Raw genomic sequence first — 24,460 nt, forward strand, 5'->3', positions numbered from 1 at the left:
GCAGATTAAGGCCACTGACTGAATCATTTTTTGCTCTTTCGAGATTTGGTGAAAGCTGTGGATAACAACAGAAAGATCCAAGCAATTAACCTTTATTTTATTATTGAAAAAGAAAACTGTCCATGAGCAGACAAGAGCTCAGAAGATGTTAAATGATTTAAAAAAAAAAACAAAACAGAAGGTGGTTAGTTAGCTGAAAAGGTAGGACTTTCCATGTGGTTTCCAGGTTGAAAAGAAAGCAGAAATGGAGGAAATTACAAATACCTATTCCATGTGGTTGAAGCACAGACTGTGGTAGAAAAAGGTATTTCCCCAAAAAATTTTAAATTAAAATTAAAAGAAAGAAAGAAAAGAAGTTTCCCCTTCATAATGAAAACACTCTGCAACTGACACTAATTAACAGTCATGACAATTTCAGAATTAAGTAGCATCTTTAGAAAGGCTCCCAAATGAATGTGCTAGTTATAATAAGAAAGGAGAGAGAGCAGCACCACATAAATAGCTTTACCTTCACTTCAAAGTCTACAAACCTGTAAGTGATTCTGTCACTGTGGCTAAAATTTCTACCGGCCCAGGGGAAGACAGATACATGTGTTCAGAAAGCCCTTCTGAAAAATCCATTACTTTTTTCATCTCTTCATCATTAAAAGAGAAGTTTGCAGATCCATTTATCTGTTTTGTTTAAAATAATTCAATTTTATTCTTCACTTTAGCAATTCAAATTTTAGAAATAAAATTCAAACTAAGTCACAAAAATATGATGGCTCTGGAGTATAAATGAGTAGATTCTCATTTGTCCAATTCTAGAAAACTCTTGATTTTTCTTACACTCAATTCTTTGTTAATTCAGTATGAAATCTTATTTCTAGTAAAAGTATACTTACAGTGTTTCCCCATTAGAAGTTATAAGATCTCTGTAAAAGTTACCTTAAAATTTTTTGTAATATTTTTCTTCATGCCCCAAAAGGATAAAGGTAAAAATGTAAGTGTTACGTCTCCTTTCACTGGCTTCCCATACGTATACCTGAAAAATGATATATTTTTTTACATTTTCAACTTGATATTATCAAAATAGCACATGAAAATATTACTTTCAAAAAAAAGAAAATACTACTTTCAATAGCATACACTGGCAATCCAACTTAAAAGAATTATATTTTTAAAAATACTCTCACTGCAAATTTTTAAAACTAATCACAGCTAGGAATATCATTAATAAATGATGATCCTTGAAATTAAGTCTCCAAAATGAGAAGACTTTTAATTACAATACTTCAAAACAGTTCATAATACATATTTTACCTCTAACCATTTTAGACACTACAGAGAAACTGCAAGTGCAGTTTCCTGTCCAAAGATTTTTTTTTTAAGTTACAAAAATGTTTTATTCCTAGAAATCTAGACTGGTCCTTTAACAGCATGCCCAGGACACTTCGCAGCTTTTGAACATTTTTAAATGGTAGTTGAAATTGCAATCACCAAGACCCACTGTTGCATGTTCCAGTATTAACCAGAAGGGTTTATTAGACAATACACTGGGGCGCCAAGTGTGCTCATGGCTATCAAAACTTGGATTTGTGCAGAAAAATGTAAAAGAAGAGTAATTTTTTTATCCATAGTATCAAAATTATCTTCTTGAGTCAAATCTCCTCTCTGCTGCTTTACATTCTATGTATTAATTTTATCCTCTCTCCTGATGGGAAAATCTCTTCATGTGAAAAAGAGAGGCAATCTTTGGTAAACCATTTTACTGCCAAAAAGCCTTTTTTAAATGTGTTTCCTGGGTTCCTTCCATTTCTATTGTGTAATAAATGCTCAGCCAAATGTGGAAGTCAATTTTGCTTTGCACTCTATAAATCTAACAGTAAACTCCTGCTTCCTGAATCCATTAGTTGAACACAGAAACAGCCCCTCATCTGGATCAACTCAATTCAAAAGCCAATGATATAGTACATTCCAAATTAAGGAGAATAAAACAAATATATTTTCAAATGTATTGCCTTCCAAATGAAAATAGTAAAGTTAGTGGAAACCCTGGTCAGCAACTTCAGCCCCAAATTCATTCATTCAAAAGAGAGTCCTCGAAACTTAACAGTTCTTGTATCTTGTTAAAGATTAAATAAATGCATAAGGATACCAGAACATTATATTTTAAGAGTTCTATCACATGATAGTACAGGGGGCTTGAAAATCCAGACATAATTTAATGTATTCTCAGACACAAATATTTTTTATTTTTGTTTAAATGTGAAGCAGATTTAGCTTTCTTTGCCTCAAGCTGATTATAATAATTATGAAACAAGGTTACTGACAATTATTGTCCTAAATAAATCTGGGAGCATGTGGAATAAACTAATGATTCAGAAAATAATAGTTTGACAAATTTTTTTTATTTTTCATTATGTTCAGTTAGCCAACATATAGTACATCATAAGTTTTTGTTGTAGTGTTCAACGATTCATTAGTTATGAATAACATTTTAAAAAGCAAATCAAGCATATTCTAGGGTAGTACCATTAACAAAACAAGAATTTTTTTAAATAGTCATAGCACAAAAGGTTTACAAAATGATACCTAAAAAACTGAACCTGCCAGTATAATTCATGTTTCTCCCACCTTTTTTTCATGTCATTTCCAAGATACAAATGTCTCATCAAATAATAAATATATTTAAATAAACCTTAGCCTGAAGAATATTTGTTTAGATTTTACTGTCTGCAGAATATATAGAAATAACTAGATCTGTGCTATGTTATTTTCTTTACAATCCTCTAGAACCCTCTGTGGTTAGTGGAAAAAGAGTCTATCATTTTAATGAGGTGGGAATAGTGAGCAGATGTTCACATCAAAGCCGATAAACAAATGCAGATTTTTATTCATCTCAGTTAAAGATTTCAAAACCAAAAAGAGACTGTTAACCTTCTTCTCTGGGAAATTTCCAGCAATGCTCTTCACCTTAATTATGCCTTGATGGGACAGATGGCTACTAGCAAAAGAAAAGCCCAAACCGTTTATTATCCACTCTTGGATCATCATCCTCATCAACATCTCCATCTTTTCTGGGACACAGTATTTATAGAATAGGTCTATGCCAATTTTTATAGACTGATAAAAGCCTCTGCTGGTCAAAAGATTTCCTTAATCTGTTACAAAGATGTAAAGTATATCCTCAATGTGAATGTAAGCCAGCCCCCCACAATCATGTAAGCCAATTCCTTGCAACAACCTCTTAATATACATCTCCTACTGGCTTTACTTCTCCTGTGGAACCTTGACTGTCACAGGTCCTAAAGAAAATGATGCAAGTACAATGTGGTGAATGCTAAAGAAATACCAGGGGTCATCACAATGGTCATGTTGTTCTCAGCCATTAGTATTTCGAAGAGGCTCAACAAATGAGAATCCAGATGAAACTATGAGGGTTCTTTTTTTTTTAAATCTAATTGGCTTTATTAAGCAATTCGTGAATGGGCAGCATCCCAACTAGCAAGTAAAGAGATGCTCCTATAAGAGTTCTTACAGGGCTAGCAGGGAGGAGGGTACCAGGGGATCCACATCCCCCCAAAGTTGTATACAAAACTTTCTGAAGAGTTACCAGAGTTTAAGAATCACTGTTTTAACTGATTGTAGTGAATCCCTGGGACAGCCCTGAAAACCAAAAACCAGAAGCAAAGAAGGTATCCATACTCAACCCAATCCCTGAGGACACTGATGGTTTGTGTGGATTTACACTCACTGTTTTATAAACTCTAGTCAAAGAACTCAAAATAAAACCCAGACAGAATCCTTAGCCTTCAGCTCAGATCAAGGGCAGGATAATAATTATGTAAAATGCAGGCATTTATGTATTTTCTAAACCATAAATCCATCCACAGTACCCAAATTCATATTGGAAGCCACCTCTTAGTTGAACACAGGCAGAAAACTAAGTTGGTATATAAACTGTAGACACATTTTTGCCTTTGTGTTGCAGGGGTTTTACATGTTTTTTGTTTGTTTGTTTGTTTGTTTGTGGGTTTTTTTGCCAAGTAAAATCTGAAGCAGGAGTCTTCACAATGTTTTGTCTATGGGCTGCTTCCATCAGGAGACTCACTGCCCATCACTTGCCACTACCACAAACCCTCACCAAGAGAGGAATACGGCAATGAGAAAGCAGTGAGAGGGAGTCCAGTGTTTATCAACTATTATAAATGAATTCTGAAACTAAATAAATTTCAGGAACCAAAGCACAGCTATTCACACATCAAAAATGAAAGCTACATAAGATCAGGCCTGGAATAACTCCAGCCTACACTTTTGAGAACTGGTAGTCTGGGACTCTGAGGATGCTTTTTGCCTCCACAAAATGAAACGCTATGCTGGTCGAGCCAGTGGATCAAAATCATGAGAGCCATGATACATCTATCATACACATGGGTTGGAATCTCTCCGTATACATCCACTGAAATGACAAGGAAGGTGAACTCCTTACTTGTTTGCTAACTGCAATAAGATAACCAAATTCCTCCCCCAAGATTCAACCTCCATTATGGACAGAAAAAAAATTAAGTTTGAAGAAGAGGTAAGTAGCCTCGATCCATGTCAGCTGAATGAGGGATAAAGATACAACTTCTTTTTTTAAATCTGGAACAATCTATAATGTAAATCCCCTGACTAGTATCAGAAAGATACTCGTCTGTGGGAAATATTTCAGGATTGGATCAGCTTGGAAGCAGGCAGGTGGATACAAAGACCTGTACAGACATGTTCCGTGCTTAATTATTTATTACAGATATTTGTTTCCTGCGCATTGCGGTATTTTAATAAGCAGAACATGCTGCTAATATTCTGGAGTATATAATGAGCTCTTTGTCAGTTTTATAACAGTAGAAAGCCATAAAAAAAAATGATACTTACTTTGCTATGACAGTACCATTTAAGGTCCTAGAATTCAAAGAACAATATAATGGTGTCTGCAAAGTAACTTCAAATTTGGGCAATACTGGAAAAGAGAAGCAAGGGTAAATATCTTAAAGAATCTATTTTCCTATCATTTTTAGCTTATCAAAATAAAGACTACATTGTTCTAAAGAAGTCGACAATTGGTACTATTTGAACTTAGATTCCTTAGAATCCAAAGACACATTAACACACAGATGAAAAGCACTTCATTTCACCCAAAATGAGAAACCCTTACGAGGCTGATGACTAGACACTGACAGTGGGGATCAGTTACTATGGACATGTGTGTCAACGGAAGCTTCTCATCGGTCGAACCTGTATTGTATCCAGAACCCTGAGCCAAGGCATCTGACTGGTGGGAGACCAGGCATCACCCATTCATTAATGCTCCCTTACTGCTTGTTAAAATACTTCCACGTCACGTGGTAAACAGTTGCTTCTAGAGCAGCCCTTTTCCTAGGACTACTCTCCAGCATGGTTACTAAAAGCACACCCAGGGCCCCAAGACTCTCCCTCTGCATGGTACCATATATGTAGTCATACAGAATCCTTATTCTTCAAGACAATCAAAGGTGAATCTGGTGACAGTCAAATGGAATGGATTGCTATGAAGGGAAAGGTGTGTAGTAGGATTTCTGAGTTAATCACTAAGATACGGCTACAAAGTAATGATGCTTTTCTTGCGTGACAGTGATTCCTGAAGGCAATCCCAAAGTTAAAAACCCCTACTTTGGTCAGCTTTATATAATTAAGATGTGAAATACTTTATAAATATGAACACTATTTGATATAAAGCATACCACCAGAGTAAAAAAAAAAATTGTATCCTTCCGGTCTATAGAAATTTTTTTCTCAAACTTCACTAGCTAAAGAAATAGATCAGTCTCATTACAAAGCATCTCACCATTCAAGTAACAAAAGAGAAGTATCAAGAAGGCCAATGGGTCAACAATATAGATCAGACCTCCAGCTCCAAACCAGGCCAAAGGCCCTTTGTATGTCAAGATAGTCCTAGACAAATCTAGGACTGGAGGGCCAAAAAAGCCACATGATCCACTCAGAGGTGAAATTTCCTTAGAACAAAGAATTCAAATGTCCCCTCCTCAAACATCATAGGTTGGCAATCAATTCCCTACCTCCCCCATATCCAATTCAACAACATATAATCACCCAGCACCACCTCTATGTGAAATGAAAATAGCCTACAAAAACCTTGGCCACCTCTGATTTCTTCTTCTAGATCAGGGCTGTCCAAAAGCAATAAAATGTGAGCCACATGTGTAATTTTAAATTTCTAGTAGCCACATTTAAAAAGTAAAAAGAAGCATGTGAAATTAAATTTTGCAATATTTTATTTGATGCCATATACCTAAAATATTATCATTTCAACATGTACTCAATATAAAAAATTACTATTAATGAGCTATTTTTCTTTCTTTTTTTTATTTTTTTATTTTACTAAGTCTTCAAAATCTGATTGTTTACCCACTTAGAGCACATCTCCATTTGGATTAGCCACACTTCAAGCACTCAATAGCTACATGTGGTAAGTGACCCCCAATTTGAACAACACGGTTCCAGATCAGGGGTCAGTAAATGATAACCAGCATGAGCTAAGCATAGTTTTTATATTTTTAATTCGTTGGGGGAAAAAAAATCAAAAGAAGAATATTTTATGACATGTGAAAATTATAGGAAACTTTCATATCTGTGTCTATAAATAAAATTTCACTGGATCACAGCCACATTCACTTACATATTGTCGATGGCTGCTTCCTACTACAGTAGCAAAGCTGAGTAGTTATGACAGAGACATATGGCCCACAGAGCCTAAAATATTACTATCTGACCCTCTCTAGGAAAAAAATTTTGCTGATCCCTGTTCTAGTGGATCATGAGACTTAGAAGTGATGGTGCTGTATGAGATATGTGGACCCTGAGCCACTAAGATGTAAACAAACTACCTTCCAGAATTTCTGTTGCCTGAATGAGACACAGTGTCAAAAAGTGACACAAATCAAATGAAAAAGCTCATGCGTAACCTCAAAACAGCCATCCAAATTAAAACTAATAGTCAGATCCTATACTAATAGATGAGATCCTATTCTTAGCTTTCCTTCCTCTCCATCCACCAACAAAATATCGGGCCATGATGTTTTTATCTATGTATGTCTAACTGTTATATAAATGTGACACATGCAAGAAGAGGATTTGCCCTAGTCAAACAGACTGTCTTTACCAAAGCCAACCAAATGAAAAATATGGGAAATAACTGTTATGTTTAAAAAAATTACAAAAATTAGGGCGCCTGAGTGGCTCAGTTGGTTAAGCGACTGCCTTCGGCTCAGGTCATGATCCCGGAGTCCCGGGATCGAGTCCCGCATCGGGCTCCCTGCTCAGCGGGGAGTCTGCTTCTCCCTCTGACCCTCCCCTCTCTCATGCTCTCTGTCTCATTCTCTCTCTCAAATAAATAAATAAAATCTTAAAAAAAAAAATTACAAAAATTAAAATATGTTAAGATCACAACAAAGTAGAAAAACAAAAAAATTATGCATAAGAGAGTCCACATAATGGGACTCTAGGTGATCTGTTTCCTGTATTTTTCCTTATAATGACCTTTATATCTTTTACAAAGGAAAAAATATATTTAGGTAGGCCTGTAAGAAACATCAGGAATGTACTTCACTAGCATTTTTACTTTAAATAACATATCTCTTCGAAATTTCTCTTATCTCTGTGGAAAGGAACAAATATTTTTTTCTTTCAAAATAAATTGAAGAACTCTTACCATATTCTGAAACCTGAAATGATTGATAATATGTCTGGTCCTATCAGGAGAAAGAAAAAAAAGACAAGAAAACATATGAGTTCTTATTTAACTATTTTTGCTTGCTTACTTACCTACATAAAAAGATTTAGGGAATTATTTTTAATTGCATTTATAATGATTTAATGAGCAAAACAGTTAACTTTAACTTGTGGAAGTTTATTTTTAGTCATCTGTGACATGAAGCCTGTGAGATTTCATGAGTTTTTCTTGTCAATTCACTAACATAAAAAGGTGACCTGTCTCTATATTTCACCACATATCATGTGAACAAACTGCTTAATGTGACTTCCATTATTTGTGAAATGAAAACTAGATTAAATTAGATAGTTCAGAAATTTATGAAGCAAGAATAAAACGTGTCAAACCATGACTTCAAATTTGTTTTGAATATCACTCTCAAAAAAACCAATGGAGAAAATAAAGTTATACATAATGCAAGTATTTATACATAATCAAAAATACAAAATCATCTTGGACCAACATCTTCTACCTTCCATTTTCTTGTGCAAACCTTAAAACAATACAATACATTCTACCTTATTTTAACAAATATTGTTAATTATTTCTTTTTCCAAGATCAATAAGAAAATATGTGGCCTATAATTATATCATTTTTTCTAATTCCCCATATTTCTGTCCACCCTAAATCTGTAAGTAACATATTAAATAAAACCTCTTTGAAATCACTAAGTAGTTCCACTAATAAAATTTATATTCTAAATCTGATTCCCTATGTTTATCAAAGCAAATACACAGATGCAACTACAAAATATTAGTTTTTTTAAAATCATCCTTGGGCGCCTGGGTGGCTCAGTTGGTTAAGCGACTGCCTTCGGCTCAGGTCATGATCCTGGAGTCCCTGGATCGAGTCCCGCATCGGGCTCCCTGCTCAGCGGGGAGTCTGCTTCTCCCTCTGACCCTCCCCCCTCTCATGTGCTTGCTCTCTCTCATTCTCTCTCTCTCAAATAAATAAATAAAAAATCTTTAAAAAAATAAAAAAAAATAAAAAAAAAATAAAAAAATAAAAAAATAAAATCATCCTTTGTTGGGTTGCCTGGGTGGCTCAGTCGTTAAGCATCTGCCTTCGGCTCAGGTCATGATCCCGGGGTCCTGGGATCGAGCCCCGCATCAGGCTCCCTGATCGGCAGGAAGCCTGCTTCTCCCTCTCCTACTCCCCCTGCTTGTGTTCCCTGTCTCACTATCTCTCTCTCTGTCAAATAAATAAATAAAATATTTTAAAAATAAATAAATAAATAAATAAATAAATAAATAAAATCATCCTTTGTTAATCTAAATCAACTGTACAAGTTATTTTTTAATCCTAAAAGGACAGAGTTCATTTCAAAGTATAAAACAAATGTAACCACTTACATGCCAACAAAATAATTGTCTAAAACTTGACCTCGATGATGTCATTTAAAGTAGATCCCAAAGAAATTGTGTTGATCAAAGTCTTAAGAATCTACACATTTGTGGCTTCTATCTTAAATTGTTTTCATGTCCTATATAGGAATGTTACAAATTACATGCTTTCAGTTCATTTATAAATTCTAATTTGTCATCCTCAAAAATCAAATCAAGAAGGTAATCGACCTGTATTCCTTATTTACTTATAAACATCAGAATTCTGGTCATTAAATTAGTTTTTGCTTTATTCCTGAAGCCAGCACAGGTGATGCTATAGAATAAGTAATTTCATGACAAAGATGATGTCTCCGTCAAGTTAAACTCATATTACAAACACTCAGTGAGCACTACAGGCAAAACACCGTATGAGGCTCTATAAAGGTAATTACAGTCTTCAGCATAGGAGGGTCAGTCAGGAGATGGAGACATAGTGAAGAGCAATAATGCATGACTGACAGTGTCCTGCAGTTTCATGCACTGTGCTTCAGCTCCTATTCTCCTCTAAGCTTGACCTACACATACTTCCATCTCTACTCATCTCCCAAAACTTAGCTCAAACATTACTGCTTCCCTGAATCCCCAATCTAAAAGCAATCTCGGCACTCTAAGCCTCCATGCTCTTTAGTTCTTCCTTCTCTTCTCATCCTGTAAAAAGTGTATCATAAATATTTACGTATGTCGTTTATCTTGCTGCAAGTTCTTTGAGGGCTAGGTCCATGCTGGATTTTTTTTATCCCTCATAGTTCATCCCTTGAGGTGCCAACCTAAGAGTGTCTAATATAAAAAAAATGCTCAATACATATGTTAGATTAAGTAAATAGTAGTAGCTTTGACAAATGTAAGAAATAAACTAATTTGTTTGGGCCTACTTTAAACAACAGCCTTGAAACCAAGTTTTAGGCAATTATTTGTTTAACACATAAGTAGTTATATGAATTGTATTTGAAATGAATTCTCCTTTCCTGCTTCCTATTTTCCTATATTCCTATATTACTCATCATCCCTGATAACTCCTGGATTTTCCATCTATTTACTGTCTCCTTCTCCTTCGTTCAGTCTACAAACATTTTCAACTCTTCTGTTCTCTTGGTACTCCTAAGAATCTTTCTGATTCCTTCCTTGTTTTCTTAGTGGTCTTCTCTTTCTGCTCCTGAAATGTTGGCCCTACCCACCCTGAGCCTGATGCTCTTCCCATTCTTTGGACCCTTAAATGAGCTCATCAGCATGCATGGTTTTAACTGCCATCTCTATACGAAAGATGCCTAAATCTTTATTTCTGACCCATACCTCAGCCCAGAGACTCAGACTCAACTCCACTTTCTGGACATCTCCACCCAAATGTCCTACAGAAGAATATCTTGGACTTCTTTAACAGGATTTAGCCTTGTCCAGGGACCTTTTCTTACTTGTTTTCCCCCTATTGGGTTAGATACCATTCCCTCCCAGAATAACTTGTGTATAACTCAATTGTTTTACTTAACACAATATATTATAACTATATGCTTAGTATCCATCTCCTGGAACAGACTATGAAATCATTGGGGGCCCAGCACCTAATTCAGCATGCCCTCAATGTTTGTTGAATGAATGTATGTATAAATGAATGGACAAATGGATTCTTGTCCCCAAGCTGGTTCTTACAGGGCTCCTCAGCTTAGCCTCAATTATCGTACAATATCTCCTCCCAGAAATTGAAATAACCTTCTCATGAGAAGAATCAGACAACCCTGAAGAGACACAGCCATTTTTCAAATGGCCCACAGAGTAACCCTAACTCTCTGCCCTGTATATGGAAGTAATATAAATGCCAAGGAGTAGAAAACGCCAACTGCATGGAACACTAAAAAAAAAGGCAGCAAAAAAGTGCTGCTTTTCACTGTCATTTTCAATTGTTCCAATAAATCACGAAATCATTTTGTAACTAAGCGCTGACAGGGTGCTTTGTACTGGATGAGTTTTTCCCAGGGTGTTTATAAGTGGTGAAATGCAAATCAAGAAATAAATTATTTTACTTTCCAAGGGGTTTGAAAAACAGAAATGAGTCTTGTAATTTTCAACATATTATCCATTAGGCAATCAGGTCATACCAATTTCCACAATGAGTTCAGTAATTTTTATTAAATATTTTTACAAAACATACAATCAGGAATGGTAGAAGATATTGAAAGACTTGAAACTAATAATAATTCAGAGAATTAGTAGCAATTTATGTGATATATAACCATAAAAATACTGATACTGAATACTTCCATAAGTCTAGAACAGGTATTTGCTAAGGTTTTCTATAAAGGACCAGACAGTAAATATTTTAGGCTTTGCAAGCCCATATGGTCCCTGTTGCAACTATTCAACTCTGCACTGAGACAACAGGTAAATGAGATTGAGTGTGTTCTAGTAAAACTTTATTTACAAAAACAGATGTAGATGTTAGGCTGGATTGGGCCTTTAGGCTGTGGTTTGCTGAAACCTGATCTAAAAAATAAAATGTATTTCCAAATTGTTCTATGTTAACTCTAGCTGAACTAAATTGACTAACCTTAACTAAAACCATGGAGAAGAAAGAAAAAAAAAAAAAAAAAAAAACCACACACGGCGCTTTTGTAGGAAGCACAATTTCATTTGCTAAACAATTTTCCTTCAGTTCCACAGAAACAACTGGCCTCAAAGTGAGTTTTCATGATTATTCTAGCTCATCAAATACAGTTTGTGCTCATTCACTCTGCCAGCAACTGAAGAGGAAGGCTGACCTGAAAGAGTCAATACTTGAGCAGCATGTCTTTTAAGCCAACATCTTTCCAGGTGCAAGAATACATGACTCATCAACATCTTCTGAGTTCTGCTTGTCCCAAGTGGTCACTCTTCCACGGGGAAAGCGCTCCCTTACAAAGCCTGCTCTTAGCACATACATTCCCTCTTCATTCGTGTGAGATGGAAGCCTGTCTCAATTAGACTTTCAAAACAAATTCTAAAGGAGAAATGGAAAAGACGAACCAGGAGGTATTCTCAGTAATCTCTGTAATTTCTTTATTCCCCTTACCCCTAAATCAATAGTTCATTGTGACGGTATATGTTACAAACATCGATCAAATGAAAGAGAAAAGAGAAAATACACTACTTTGACTAGTTCCTAAAAAATATGCTATGACTGGATGCAAATTAAAGACATGTGAATTGCTAAAAACATCTATTCCAGTTACAGAATTTCTCTTCGCTAACCACGAAGCCATCCAACTCTTGAGAGAATTTCTATTTTTAATAAACTTGAAGGACTATGGCACACTACATGACCACTTAAAATATATACATTGTAAAATGCAGGTCAGCTTCTTTTAACTCTTGCTTCTGGAGTAAAAAGAAATGCCAGAAACAGAACTAAGGTGCTGGGTAGATTTTTGCTTACACATTTATGTTCATTCATGATCGTTTCAATTTCCCAAAAGTCTGCTTCAGCACTTATCTCCAGTGTCTGGATTTAATTTGTATTTAAAGATTAAGAAAGGCACTGAACTTTTTAAATCCACACGTAACAAATATGGAATTATTTCAGACTCCCTTTTGGCTCTGTCCCCCAAGACAGTACATGCCAACTACATTCACATTCCCAAGCCAGGTGTAAGTCTAGCACACAGGACTTACAAAGAAGGTTTCCAAAAACTAGCTTTGCAACTCTTAACCAAAAAGGTCAAGATGGAAATAAACTAGAAAGGAATTTTAGGAGAAAGCTTTTGATGTGCTTTGACACATCAGTGACTTTAGGCAGGCACTTGACATGCCTGAACAATCTAAGAGCAAAATACTGGTATTGGCCAGGTGTCAGACAGCTAAGCTAAGACACGGTGCTGCACTGAGAGTGGTCTGTGCCCACTCAGTTGCAAGAAGCAGAGGAAGGATAAGTATTTTCCCTCAACTACATATGCAAAAGTAGAGGGAGCCGGCATGGGGCTGTCTTCTATCCTGATCAAAAATAGCCTCCAGAAGGGGAGCACGTCTGGAGGGGGAAGCTGGAGTTAATTGTAGATGCCCAGGTGCTGAAGACAAAGTTAAGAGCTGCCAGAGGAGGAGACAGATTCAAAAGCATCAAAGACACTGAATGTGAAGCCTCCCAGCAATGGTAGCGGTGCTCCAAAGAACCCACCGAAGAGTTTTATGAAGGAAAGCTGTTAGTTTTTAATGCCTGCCAAGCCCAGAGAGCTCTAATGCCAGATGACAACAGTATTACACTGAACCATATTTTTCTGCAATTTTTTATTTAAATTCTGGTTAGTTAACATACAGTGTAATAGTGGTCTCAGGAGTAGAATTCAGTGATTCATCACTTACATACAACACGCAGTGCTCATCACAAGTGCCCTCTTTACTACGCATCACCCATCTAGCCCATCCCCCCACCACATCCCTCCATCCCACCCGCAGTTTGTTCTCTGTCATTAAGACTCTCTCGTGGTTTGTTTTCCTCTCTCTTCCCCCTCCCTTCCCATATGTTCATCTGTTTTGTTCTTAAATTCAATCGGTGTCTTTCTCTGACTGACTTACCTCGCTTAGCATAATACGCTCTAGCTCCATCCACATCATTGCAAATCGTTAAGATTTCATCCTTTTTGATGGCTGAGTAATACACACACACACACATACATATATATGTATATAAATAACACATCTTCTGTATCCATTCATTAGTAGATGGACATTTTGGGCTCTTTCCATAGTTTGCCTATTGTTGATAATGCTGCTTTAAACACTGGGGTGCATGTATCCTTTTGAATCTGTATTTTTGTATCTTTTGGGTAAATACCACGTAGTGCAATGCTGGATCAGAAGGTAGTTCTACTTTTTTTTTAAGACTTTATTTACTTATTTGACAGAGAGAGAGAGACAGCGAGAGAAGGAACACAAGCAGGGGGAGTGGGAGAGGGAGAAGCAGGCTTCCCACTGAGCAGGGAGCCCGATGCGGGGTTCGATCCCAGCACCCTGGGATCATGACCCAAGCTGAAGGCAGACACTTAACGACTGAGCCACCCAGGCGCCCCGAGGTAGTTCTATTTTTAACTTTTTGAGGAACCTCCATACAGTTCTCCAGAGTGGCTGCACCAGTTTGCATTCCCACCAACAATGTAAGAGGGTTCCCCTTTATCCACATCCTCACCAGCATCTGTTGTTTCCTATGTTGTTAATCTTAGTCATTCTGACCGGTGTGAGGTGGTATCTTATAGTGGCTTTGATTTGTTATTTCCCTGATGATGAGAGATGTTGAGCATCTTTTCATTTGTCTGTTGGCCATCTGGATGTCTTCTTTGGGAAAATGTCTATTCATGTCTTCTGCCCATTTCTTGACTGGATTATTTGTTTTTGGGGTGTTGAGTTGGATAAATTCTTTATAGATTTTGGATACTAACCCTTTATCAGATACGTCATTTGCAAATATCTTCTCCCATTCTGTAGGCTCCTTATAGTTTTGTTGACTGTTTCCTTCTCTGTGAAGCTTTTTATCTTGATGAAGTCCCAACAGTTCATTTTGCTTTTGTTTCCCTTGCCTCTGGTGACGTGTCTAGTAAGAAGTTGCTATGGCCAAGGTCACAGAGGTTTCTGCCTGTATTCTCCTCTAGGATTTTGATGGTTTTCTGTCTCCCGTCTAGGTCTTTCATCCATTTTGAACTTATTTTTGTGTATGGTGTAAGAAAGTGGTCCAGTTTCATTCATCAGCATGTAGCTGTCCAGTTTTCCCAACACCATTTGTTAAAGAGACTGTCCTTTTTCCACTGGATATTCTTTCCTGCTTTGTCTCAAACTAGTTGACCATATAGTGTGGGTCCATTTCCGGATTTTCTATTCTGATCTATTTCATCTACGTGTCTGTTTTTGTGCCAGCACCATACTGTCTTGATGACTACAGCTTTGTAATATAGCTTGAAGTCCAGAATTATGATACCTCCAGCTTTGTTTTTCTTTTTCAGGATTGCTCTGGTTATTCGGGGTTTTTTGTGGTTCCAGACACATTTTAGGACTGTTTGTTCCAGCTCTGCGAAAAATGCTGGTGGTATTTTGATAGGGATTGCATTAAATGTGTAGATTGCTTTGGGCAGTATAGACATTTTAACAATGTTTGTTCTTCCAATCCATGAGCATGGAATGTCTTTCCATGTCTTTGTGTCCTCTTCAATTTCTTTCATAAGTGACGTTGAACCGTATTAAATTGCCATTTTTGTAGGACATATATTGGCAAATCGATATGACTTGTCCTTATACATCAAGTAGGATTTTTTTACCCCTTGCCTCTCTTCCCTCCACCCCATTCAATCCTGGAGTTGTCAAACACAGCTTGGTGAGCCAGAGAGAGGCAGTCAGACCAAAAAAGATCCAACCTAGAAGAAGATAGCACTTGACTTTATTGGGCTGGACATATTAGCTATTGAACATAGACTCTTCTTTGTGTGTAAATATAACCAAAAATGACAGAACATTTATTACCAAAAAATAACCAGGAAGATAGTGGGATTTGCCCTACATTTCAACCAAGTAATAGGGAAGAACTGGTCCCAAAGAATAGGACTAAATGGCAAAAGAATAATGCTGTGGCTTTCGTATTGCACCTTTCAGTTATACGTGCTCAACCTCACAGTCCCACACAAATAACTGGGCACACCAAACTGACCAACCGTTCATGTTAAGAAAGGCTGGGGATGCAGAGGATATCGACAATTCTGACTCTTCTTTTCCCACTAGAACCGTAATGGTTAGATTTCTCGACTCTTCCACAAATGTCTACCTTTCCATAATACGAATGAAATCATATGGTATTTTTGCTGCTGTCCCCACAACATACTATGTTAATTCTCTCCTTAGAAACTAAAGTTTTAAAGGAGCTGTCTATATTCTTTATTGGCCCTGCACCTGGACTCTGCCTCTACCATGTCACTGGCCTGGAAGGGTGCTCAGTAAGTGGCTGCTTGCCTCTGCTAATTGCCTATGGCCTCTCTCCTAGGCCTGGTTCTCCTGGAGTCCTCTGCAGCACCTAACACTGTGGCCACCCTCTCTGAATCCCTTCTCCTTTGCTCTGTGCCTGAACTCTCTTGGTTCTCTCATTCCAAACCTGGCTGTTCATTCTCTGTTGCCTTGGTTGGCTCCTCTGTTTAGCTGCTAAATGTACTGAGTTCCCTCTGATCAGCCTGTCCAAACCTGGCTGTTCATTCTCTGTTGCCTTGGTTGGCTCCTCTGTTTAGCTGCTAAATGTACTGAGTTCCCTCTGATCAGCCTGCCCATTTCTCCCCTAAACCAAATTTCCGGCCCTGACTTCCCTTGTAATGGGTGATTCTCCCAGAGACCACACGTGAAATCCCAGAGTCACCTTGTCAAAAGGTAAGCTGAAGCACATTAAAAATTTTAAAGAGTTTATGTGAACAAAAATCAATTGGCATTGGGCAGTCCTGAACTGCAAGGGGTCAGGCACGCTCTACCAACAGGAGCTCAGGGAGAAACTTTGATAGAGAAAAGGCAGAAACAAAGTAAGGAAATTATTGACTGGCTGTAACTTAAACCCTAGTTGGCTGTTTGTGACTGGTTATCCCTAGCATTTTGATTTTGTATCCTTGAGGGAGTTACAGACTTAGATTTTGGTTTGCTTAAGTAGTCCGCCATGGGAATAGAGCCACATCGGTCTAATAGCCTTCTTTCGTTAATTTAACACCTTTTACTCCTCTTTCTCCCTTTCACAATCATGATCCAATCAATCCCTAAACCTGATGAATCTTCCTTTAAAGTGTCTCTGGAATTCACCCATTTCTCCTTAGTTTGTGTGCTCCCCTAAAGCAACCCTCTATTACCTTCAGACTAGACTATTATAACCTAACACAGAAGGTAGGCTGTATTTGCAAAGCAATGATACTAACCCCTTGGCCATCTCCCTGACTTCAGTTCCTCTCCTTTTAATCACCCCATGTGCTATGATCTTCCTAAAATACTATTGCAATCATGCCATACTATAAAAATCAATAAGACAACAAGCATTGATGACATTTTTTTTGTCCAGGGTTTTCTCGTAAGCGTGTCATTCTGTCTACTGAATAATGTTTTGGTGTTTTTACATTAAGCATGCATTACTTGTATAATCAGAGGAAAATAATAAAAGTGTAATTTTTATATCTTTTATAATGAGAGACTCATTCCATACAATTTTTGCTTTCTTTGTCCTCAGATGTCTTACATGAAATTTATGACATTAACCACATTCAAAGAAAAATAAAGTTTTTAGAGCCCCCTCACTGTCCACAAAACGAAATCTAAAACATGAGCCTGATATCCAATATGTTCCACAGCTCGACCCACACACTCTTCCAACATTCTCTTTGACTATTACTCCCTGCAGGACCTACACTCCAGGCAAGTGCCTGCTCCCAACTCTACCGCTTTCACCTAGCTCCAAACCCCATTCCACCTCTACCCCCAAGGTCCCCATCTGAGCCCTACAGTGCCCTCCACCTCCAGGTAGTTGAAGCATGGAATTTTAAAGGCATTTTAAAGGCTTACAAGTCCTCTGCCCCGATCCCCTTATTTTACAGCTCAGGAAACAGATCCAGAGCTGAAACGACTTGTCCACAGTCCCTCGACTACAGCATAACACCCCACGTCATGTAACTCCTAATCTAATGCTCTTTGCACTCATTCCATGAAGCCTTCCCTGACTGTAAGTTCCTTGAAAGTAGGGTCTGTGTCTTATCATCTTTAGATGTTTACTGACTGGTGTTTCTTCCCACCTAACATGCAGTAGGAAAATTCCCTATTTTTAGTTTTATTCAGATGCCTACTAATTTTCCTATGCTTAACCTTAATACCTACAGAACAGTAATTGTGTAATATCCCATCTTTTTACCTCTTTCATCTTTACCATAAAATTAGCAAAGAACTTAAAAATTATCAAGAAATCACAATGAAAATACCATCCACAAGAGTGTCAGTGGATGTATATTGACCTACTTGGAGAAATGATAGATATGCAAAAGAACGGAAATGTTTGTTAACGTTCACATTGTCCTTTCCCTTCCTGTTTAGAGTCTAAACATCTGTGGTCACAGGGCAGTTGCAACATATTTCTCTAGGGGTTGTTTCAGCCCAGACATCAGGATCAACTGTGGTAGATTCAATAAGCAGAGATGCCCAGTTCCCACTCCAGAGCTACTGAATCAGAAACAGAACGGCAGCCCAAACAGAACAAACGCATTCATTCATCCATCCTTCAACAGAGAAGTATCGCACCTAAGTGCACTTAGCATTGTGTTCATTGATGGTGATACACTTCCCCAGGATGGGGCTTTTAATCTAGTGGAAAGAAGACATTTATCAAATAATCACACACATGAATATATAATTATAGACAATGATAAAAGCTGTGAATTACATTTATAGGGAATTATGAATTCTGAAGATGAGGCTGGAAAAGTAGTCAAGAGCAGGGCCTTGTGTAGGCCATGGTGAAATATACGAATTTTATTCTGAGGGCAATGGAAAGCCTGTGGAGAGTTTTAAGCTGAGGAAGAACATGATCCAGTTTAATGTTTAGATTACTTTCGCTGCTGTGTAGGGAACTGATTGCAAGGGGAAAACAGCAAATTTAGGGACACGCATTAAGAGACACGGCAAATATCTAGGGAAAACATGAGGGTGGCCTGGACAAAAAAGGTAGAGGTAGAAATAAAGAGAAGTAGAAGTAGATAGATTTAAAGGCTTCCTGAACTCTTCATGTCTGATATCATTCTTATAATCTTCCCTCACCACATCTCCAGCATTCTCCAGTATTCTCTAGCTTATTGAATTACTCTACCATCCATCCAGTTGTGCAAGCTGGTAACCTTGGCGTTTTCTTGACATCTCATGCTCTTTCACCACCCTCACCCAGACCTTCACTGATTCCCATAGATTGTATCCTTAAATATATTTCAAAACATCCAAGTAGAGATGTCAAGTAGGCAGATGATTATAAAGGTCTAGAACACAGAGGTCTGGATTCTCTCAGACAAATTTGAAAGTCATTAATGTATAGAAGGAAAATACAACCATATCTATGGATGACATGGTCTAGAGTGAGAAATGAAAGAAACTTAAAGCCAAATCTTATGATATGCCCATATGTAAGAAAGAATAAATGACAAAACAAGATTAAGGAGAAGAATCCAGACTAGCAAACCAGTAGAAAGAAACCTAAGGGCCAAACTGGAATGAGTTGAGGAAGTGGGAGGCACAGAGATTAGACAACCTTTTTTTAAAGGATTGGCTAGAATGGGAAAGACAAGGAAAATGAAGTTACTGGCAGAGAAACGAGGGTCAGAGAGTTTAGTGACCCTTCCCAATCTCTCTCTCTCTCCCAATTTCTCTCTCTCTCTCTGTCTCTCTCTCTCTCCCCTCCCTTTAATCATGTGAGAGATTTGAACAGACTAGATTTTGTGGAAAGATCCAGGAGAGAGGGAGAGAGAGCGAAAGATCCAGGTTGAAGATTCAGGAGAAAGAAGAGATCATTAATATTGTAAGATTTCTGAGAAAGTAGAAGGGAGAAGCCAGGAAAGAGGTTGATGTTTTGGTCTTAGATATGAAGAATTAAATCTTTTCTGGAAAGAGGAGGACCCTGAGATGGGCACACACACAGGTAGACATGTAGGTCTGGCAGAGGAATTTAAATCAATTCCTATCTGACAAATTCTGTTTTGCTTATGAAGTAGAAAGAAAGATTATCTACTGAGAGTTAGGAGGGAGGGGCCAGAATCTCCCCCATGAGACAGCATTTTCCTGAATCCCTTCTCTCATTAGAAAGAATGACAAATATTCTGGTACTCATAAAGACTGGAACTAAAGCAGAACTTAAGTTGTTCTATACCTGATAGTTACTCATAGTAACAGGACTTGGGGAAAATGGATCTAACCAATAACCAAGACATAGACCATATAAGACTCCAGTTAAAGGATGGTGGACCAGACACCCAATGCCACAAGCACATGCATACTCCTAAGACGTTTCTCCATTTGCAGTACAAATATTATGCTGTATTATACAACAGACAAACTGGTTTCCTTAGCAGGAAAGTGCTAACTAGAAGCACACTCTCTTTAAAACAAGCAAACAAACAAACAAAAATCATCCACTTAACCCTGTTTCTACAGAAAATTTAAAAAAAAAAGTTTTTAAAGATATGCCACATGACCCCCCTTTTGGGCACCTATCTCAAGCAAGAGGAAAAAGCAGAAGTGTAGCTACAACTTTGTATTGAATGGGAAAGTTACCCTTGAGGCAAAATAATTCCATTTCTTGCTCATTTCTCCTTTTCTCACTGCACCCAGGGACACAGTATTCATTGTAGTGATCCACCTGGTACCAGAACTGCCACCAGCAGAGTCCAGTGAGCTGTACTTTTCCAAAACTCCTTCTGTCATCGAAAACTAAGCATCTTATACAACTATACACACACATCCTATCAATGTAAAGTTACTGTTTTTGATGTTGAACTGTAAGATACAACAATTTGGTACACTGCGTATTGGCACAAAAACAGACACATAGATCAATAAAACAGAATAGAAAACCCAGAAATACACTCACAGCTAATCTTTGACAAAGCAGGAAAGAATATCCAATGGAAAAAAGACAGTCTCTTCAACAAATGGTGTTGGGAAAACTGGACAGCACATGCAGAAGAATGAAACTCGACCACTTTCTTACACCACACACAAAAACAAATTTGAAATGGATTAAAGACCTAAATATGAGACCTAAAAGCATAAAAACCCTAGAAGAGAACATAGGCAGGGGCACCTGGGTGACTCAGGCAGTTAAGTGTCGGACTCTTGATTTCGGCTCAGGTCATGATCTCAGGGTCGTGGGACCAAGGCCCACATAGGGCTTCCCGCTCAGTGGGGAGTTGTTGCTTGAGATTCTCTCTCTCCCTCTCCCTCTGCCCCTCACCCCCACGTGCTCTCTCACTCTCTCTTTTTCTCTCAAATAAATAAATAAATAAATCTTTAGAAGAGAACACTGGCAGTAACCTCTTTGACATCCATAGCAACTTCTTTCTAGATATGTTTCCTGAGGCAAGGGAAACAAAAGCAAAAATAAACTATTGGAACTACATCAAAATAAAAGGCATACTTCCATACATCACCCTGTGCTCATCACAAGTACACAGTGAAGGAAAAGAATCAACAAAACTAAAAGGCAACCTACTGAATGGGAGAAGAGATTTGCAAATGACATATCCGATAAAAGGTTAGTATCCAAAATATATAAAGAACTTCAAACTCAACACTCAAAAAACAAGTAATCTGATTAAAAATGGGCAGAAGACATGAATAGACATTTCTCCCAAGAAGACATACAGATGGCCAACAGACACATGAAAAGATGTTCATCATCACTTACCATCAGGGAAATGCAAACCAAAGACACAATGAGATACCACCTCACACCTGTCAGAATAGCTAAAATCAACAGCACAAGAAACAGCAGGTGTTGGCAAGGATGTGGAGAAAAACGAAAACTCGTGCACTGTGGGTGGGAATGCAAACTGGTGCAGCCACTATGGAAGACAGTATGGAGGTTCCTCAAAAAGTTAAAAAATAGAACTACCCTATGATCTAGCAATCACACTCCTGGGTATTTACCCAAAGGATACAAAAATACTAATTCAAAGGAATACATGCACCCCAATGTTTATAGCAGTATTTTTACAATAGCCAAACTATGGAAGCAGCCTAAGTGTCCACCAACTGATGAATGGGTAAAGAAGATGTGGCAAATATATATATGGCATATATATACATACACACATATATAGTGGAATATTATTCAGCCATAAAAAAGGGTGAAATCTTGCCATTCCCAACAACATGGATGGAGCTAGAGAGTATAATGCTAAAGCAAAATAAATCGGCCAGAGAAAGACAAATACCATATGATTTCACTCACATGTGGAATTTAAGAAACAAAACAAATGAGCAAAGGAAAAAAGAGAGAGAGAGAGAGAAACCAAGAAACAGACTCTTAACTGTAGAGAACAAACTGATGGTTACCAGAGGGGAGGGGGATGGGGGGATGGAGGAAATAGGGGATAGGGATTAAGGATGGCACTTGTGATGAGCACAGGGTGATGTATGGAAGTGTTGACTCGCCATATCGTACATCTGAAACTAGTATTACACTTTATGTTAACTAACTGAATTAAAATAAAAACTTAAAAAGCCAAAAAAAGAAAACAAGCCAATGTGTGAGGGAGTGATTGTATGGCACCCTCGAATCTTGTCACAGAGGTGAACATCTTCTCCACCAATGCATACAGCAAGCTCTGCTGACATCTAAAGTCAACCAAAAAGGTGACCATCTTTAAATAGCAATTGCTGCACATATTAAATAATTTAATGTTCTACAGCTGAAAGTGTCAGGAGATCTAGCTTCTAGCCCTGATGCTACCATAACACCGTGTAAACCTAACCAGGTCACATCAACTTCTCTCCAGTTCCTCCTCCATAAAATGAAGAGATGGATCTGGGTAACCTTGCTACGTGCTGACAGTCTCCTGAGATCCTCCATTTCACTGATGCTAATGTCTGATCCCAGAGTTTCTGCCTGATGCCAAAAAGAGGTACCTGAAGAGTAGGTAAGACACACTTGAAAGGAAGAGCACTCCTAGGGTAGCTTTTGGCGGGGAAGAACAAGACAAGGAACTCCTCGAAAAAATTAGGTTGGAGTCCAGCAATTAAAATGCATACCACTGGGCATCTGGGTGGCTCAGTCGGTTAAGCGCCTGCCGTTGGCTCAGGTCATGATCCCAGGGTCCTGGGATCAAGCCCCACGAGGGGCTCCCTGCTCAGCAGGGAGTCTGCTTCTCCCTTTCCCCCTGCCTCTGCTCATGCTTGTGCGTGCTCTCCCTTTCTCTCTCTCTCTCTTTCAAATAAATAAATAAAATCTTAAAAAAAAAAAAATCAGCAAAGGATAATAACCAATGGCAATAGCCTAGGAGAAACCATTCATTCACTCATTCTTTCAGCCCACAAGCATGAACGAGTTCCTGCAACAGGTCAGGTACTCTATTAGACAGAATAAACATGAAAATTAATAAAACAGAACTCCTATCTTCAAGGAACTCACAGTCTAATAAATAAGGCAGTCATATTTTTAAAAACTACCCTGATCACAGTTTGGAAAGATGAAACAAATTCTGGAAATTGGTGGTGGTGATGGATGTAAATGTACTTGATGCCACTGAACACTATACACTTAAAAATGGCTACAATGGTAAATTTTATGTTATTTACGTTTTGCCACAATACAAGGAAACAGCTACCCTGAGCAGTAAGTGCTGCAGTAGAGATGATGTGTATCAGGGCCCATGGAAGAATGGAGAACGAAGTGCTCACCTCTGTCAGTTGCTGCTATAAGAAATCAAAATCCTCAAACCAACTCCCTTCCTCCCTCCCCTTCTCCCTGCACACTTGAAGAACTTGAAGTGTTTCCCAAAAAAAAAGCAGTCTTCCTTCAAGCGGAGGCTAGTGACAGTATTTTGGAAGCTCCGTCCACATTCCAGAGGATGCCACTGTTTTCTGACCTCCATGCTTTCTGTTCAGCTGTCAGCACAAGCCAGGGGAGGGGTCACCAGATGCTACTTGCAGAGAACTTCAAGGACAGGAACTGTCCAAACAAAGATGTGCTCCTAGGACAAACGGCTCCAACCGAAGCGAACTGAGCCAGGCAGCCTCTAGTCAGCAGGGCTGGAAAGATAAGGAGCACCCTGCAAGGCTATGAAAAGCCGTGAGATGCTGCTAGCAACCCTTGCTAACCTTGCCACAACAAGTAACTCAAAAGAATGGACGCAACTGCTATGAACGAAGGAGCAACTAAGGCAGGCTGCTTCTGAATTCCCTAACTGGACACACGCACATGTATTAGACAGGGCTGCAGAAGACTGATTCCCAGCCTCGACTACTGAGCTGTCACCTTCTCCTTCTTGTCCCCACCCCAACACTGCCTCAGGGAGACACAAGGGCTGAGAAACCGCAGCTCAAAGAGACCACAAGATATGCCTCATTTGGTGGTTTCCCTGCTGGCTATGCATCTAAATCACCAGAGATACTGTTGTAAAAACACAGCTTTTCCCCAAAAATCTGTTATGGTTAAGCTAGGGTGCCAGCTCTATAGAGCTAGTTACCTAGAGTCAAAGTCAATAGCTCAGAGTCTCCCCACTAGGGAATTAAAGAATGGGTTGGGGGCCTGTCTCCCGTTCCGTGCCTTGTATACCACCTGACTCTGCCTCT

General features: G+C 38.3%; 1 protein-coding gene across 2 annotated transcripts in view; it reads right to left on the reverse strand.

The window, feature by feature from the left end:
• The window catches only part of CD109 (CD109 molecule), a 134,083-nt gene that overhangs the window by 69,328 nt on the left and 40,295 nt on the right, over window positions 1-24,460 (reverse strand). For both annotated transcript variants that reach the window (XM_078055088.1, XM_078055087.1), the window contains exons 6-9: window positions 7,730-7,769; window positions 4,897-4,981; window positions 928-1,024; window positions 531-672 (exon numbers count right to left, since the gene is read on the reverse strand). In XM_078055088.1, the coding sequence (XP_077911214.1) occupies window positions 531-672; window positions 928-1,024; window positions 4,897-4,981; window positions 7,730-7,769 (364 nt within the window). The remainder of the gene's footprint in view (window positions 1-530; window positions 673-927; window positions 1,025-4,896; window positions 4,982-7,729; window positions 7,770-24,460) is intronic.

Source organism: Halichoerus grypus, chromosome 9 (genome assembly GCF_964656455.1).
Source record: "Halichoerus grypus chromosome 9, mHalGry1.hap1.1, whole genome shotgun sequence".
NCBI classification, from domain to species: Eukaryota; Metazoa; Chordata; class Mammalia; order Carnivora; family Phocidae; genus Halichoerus; species Halichoerus grypus.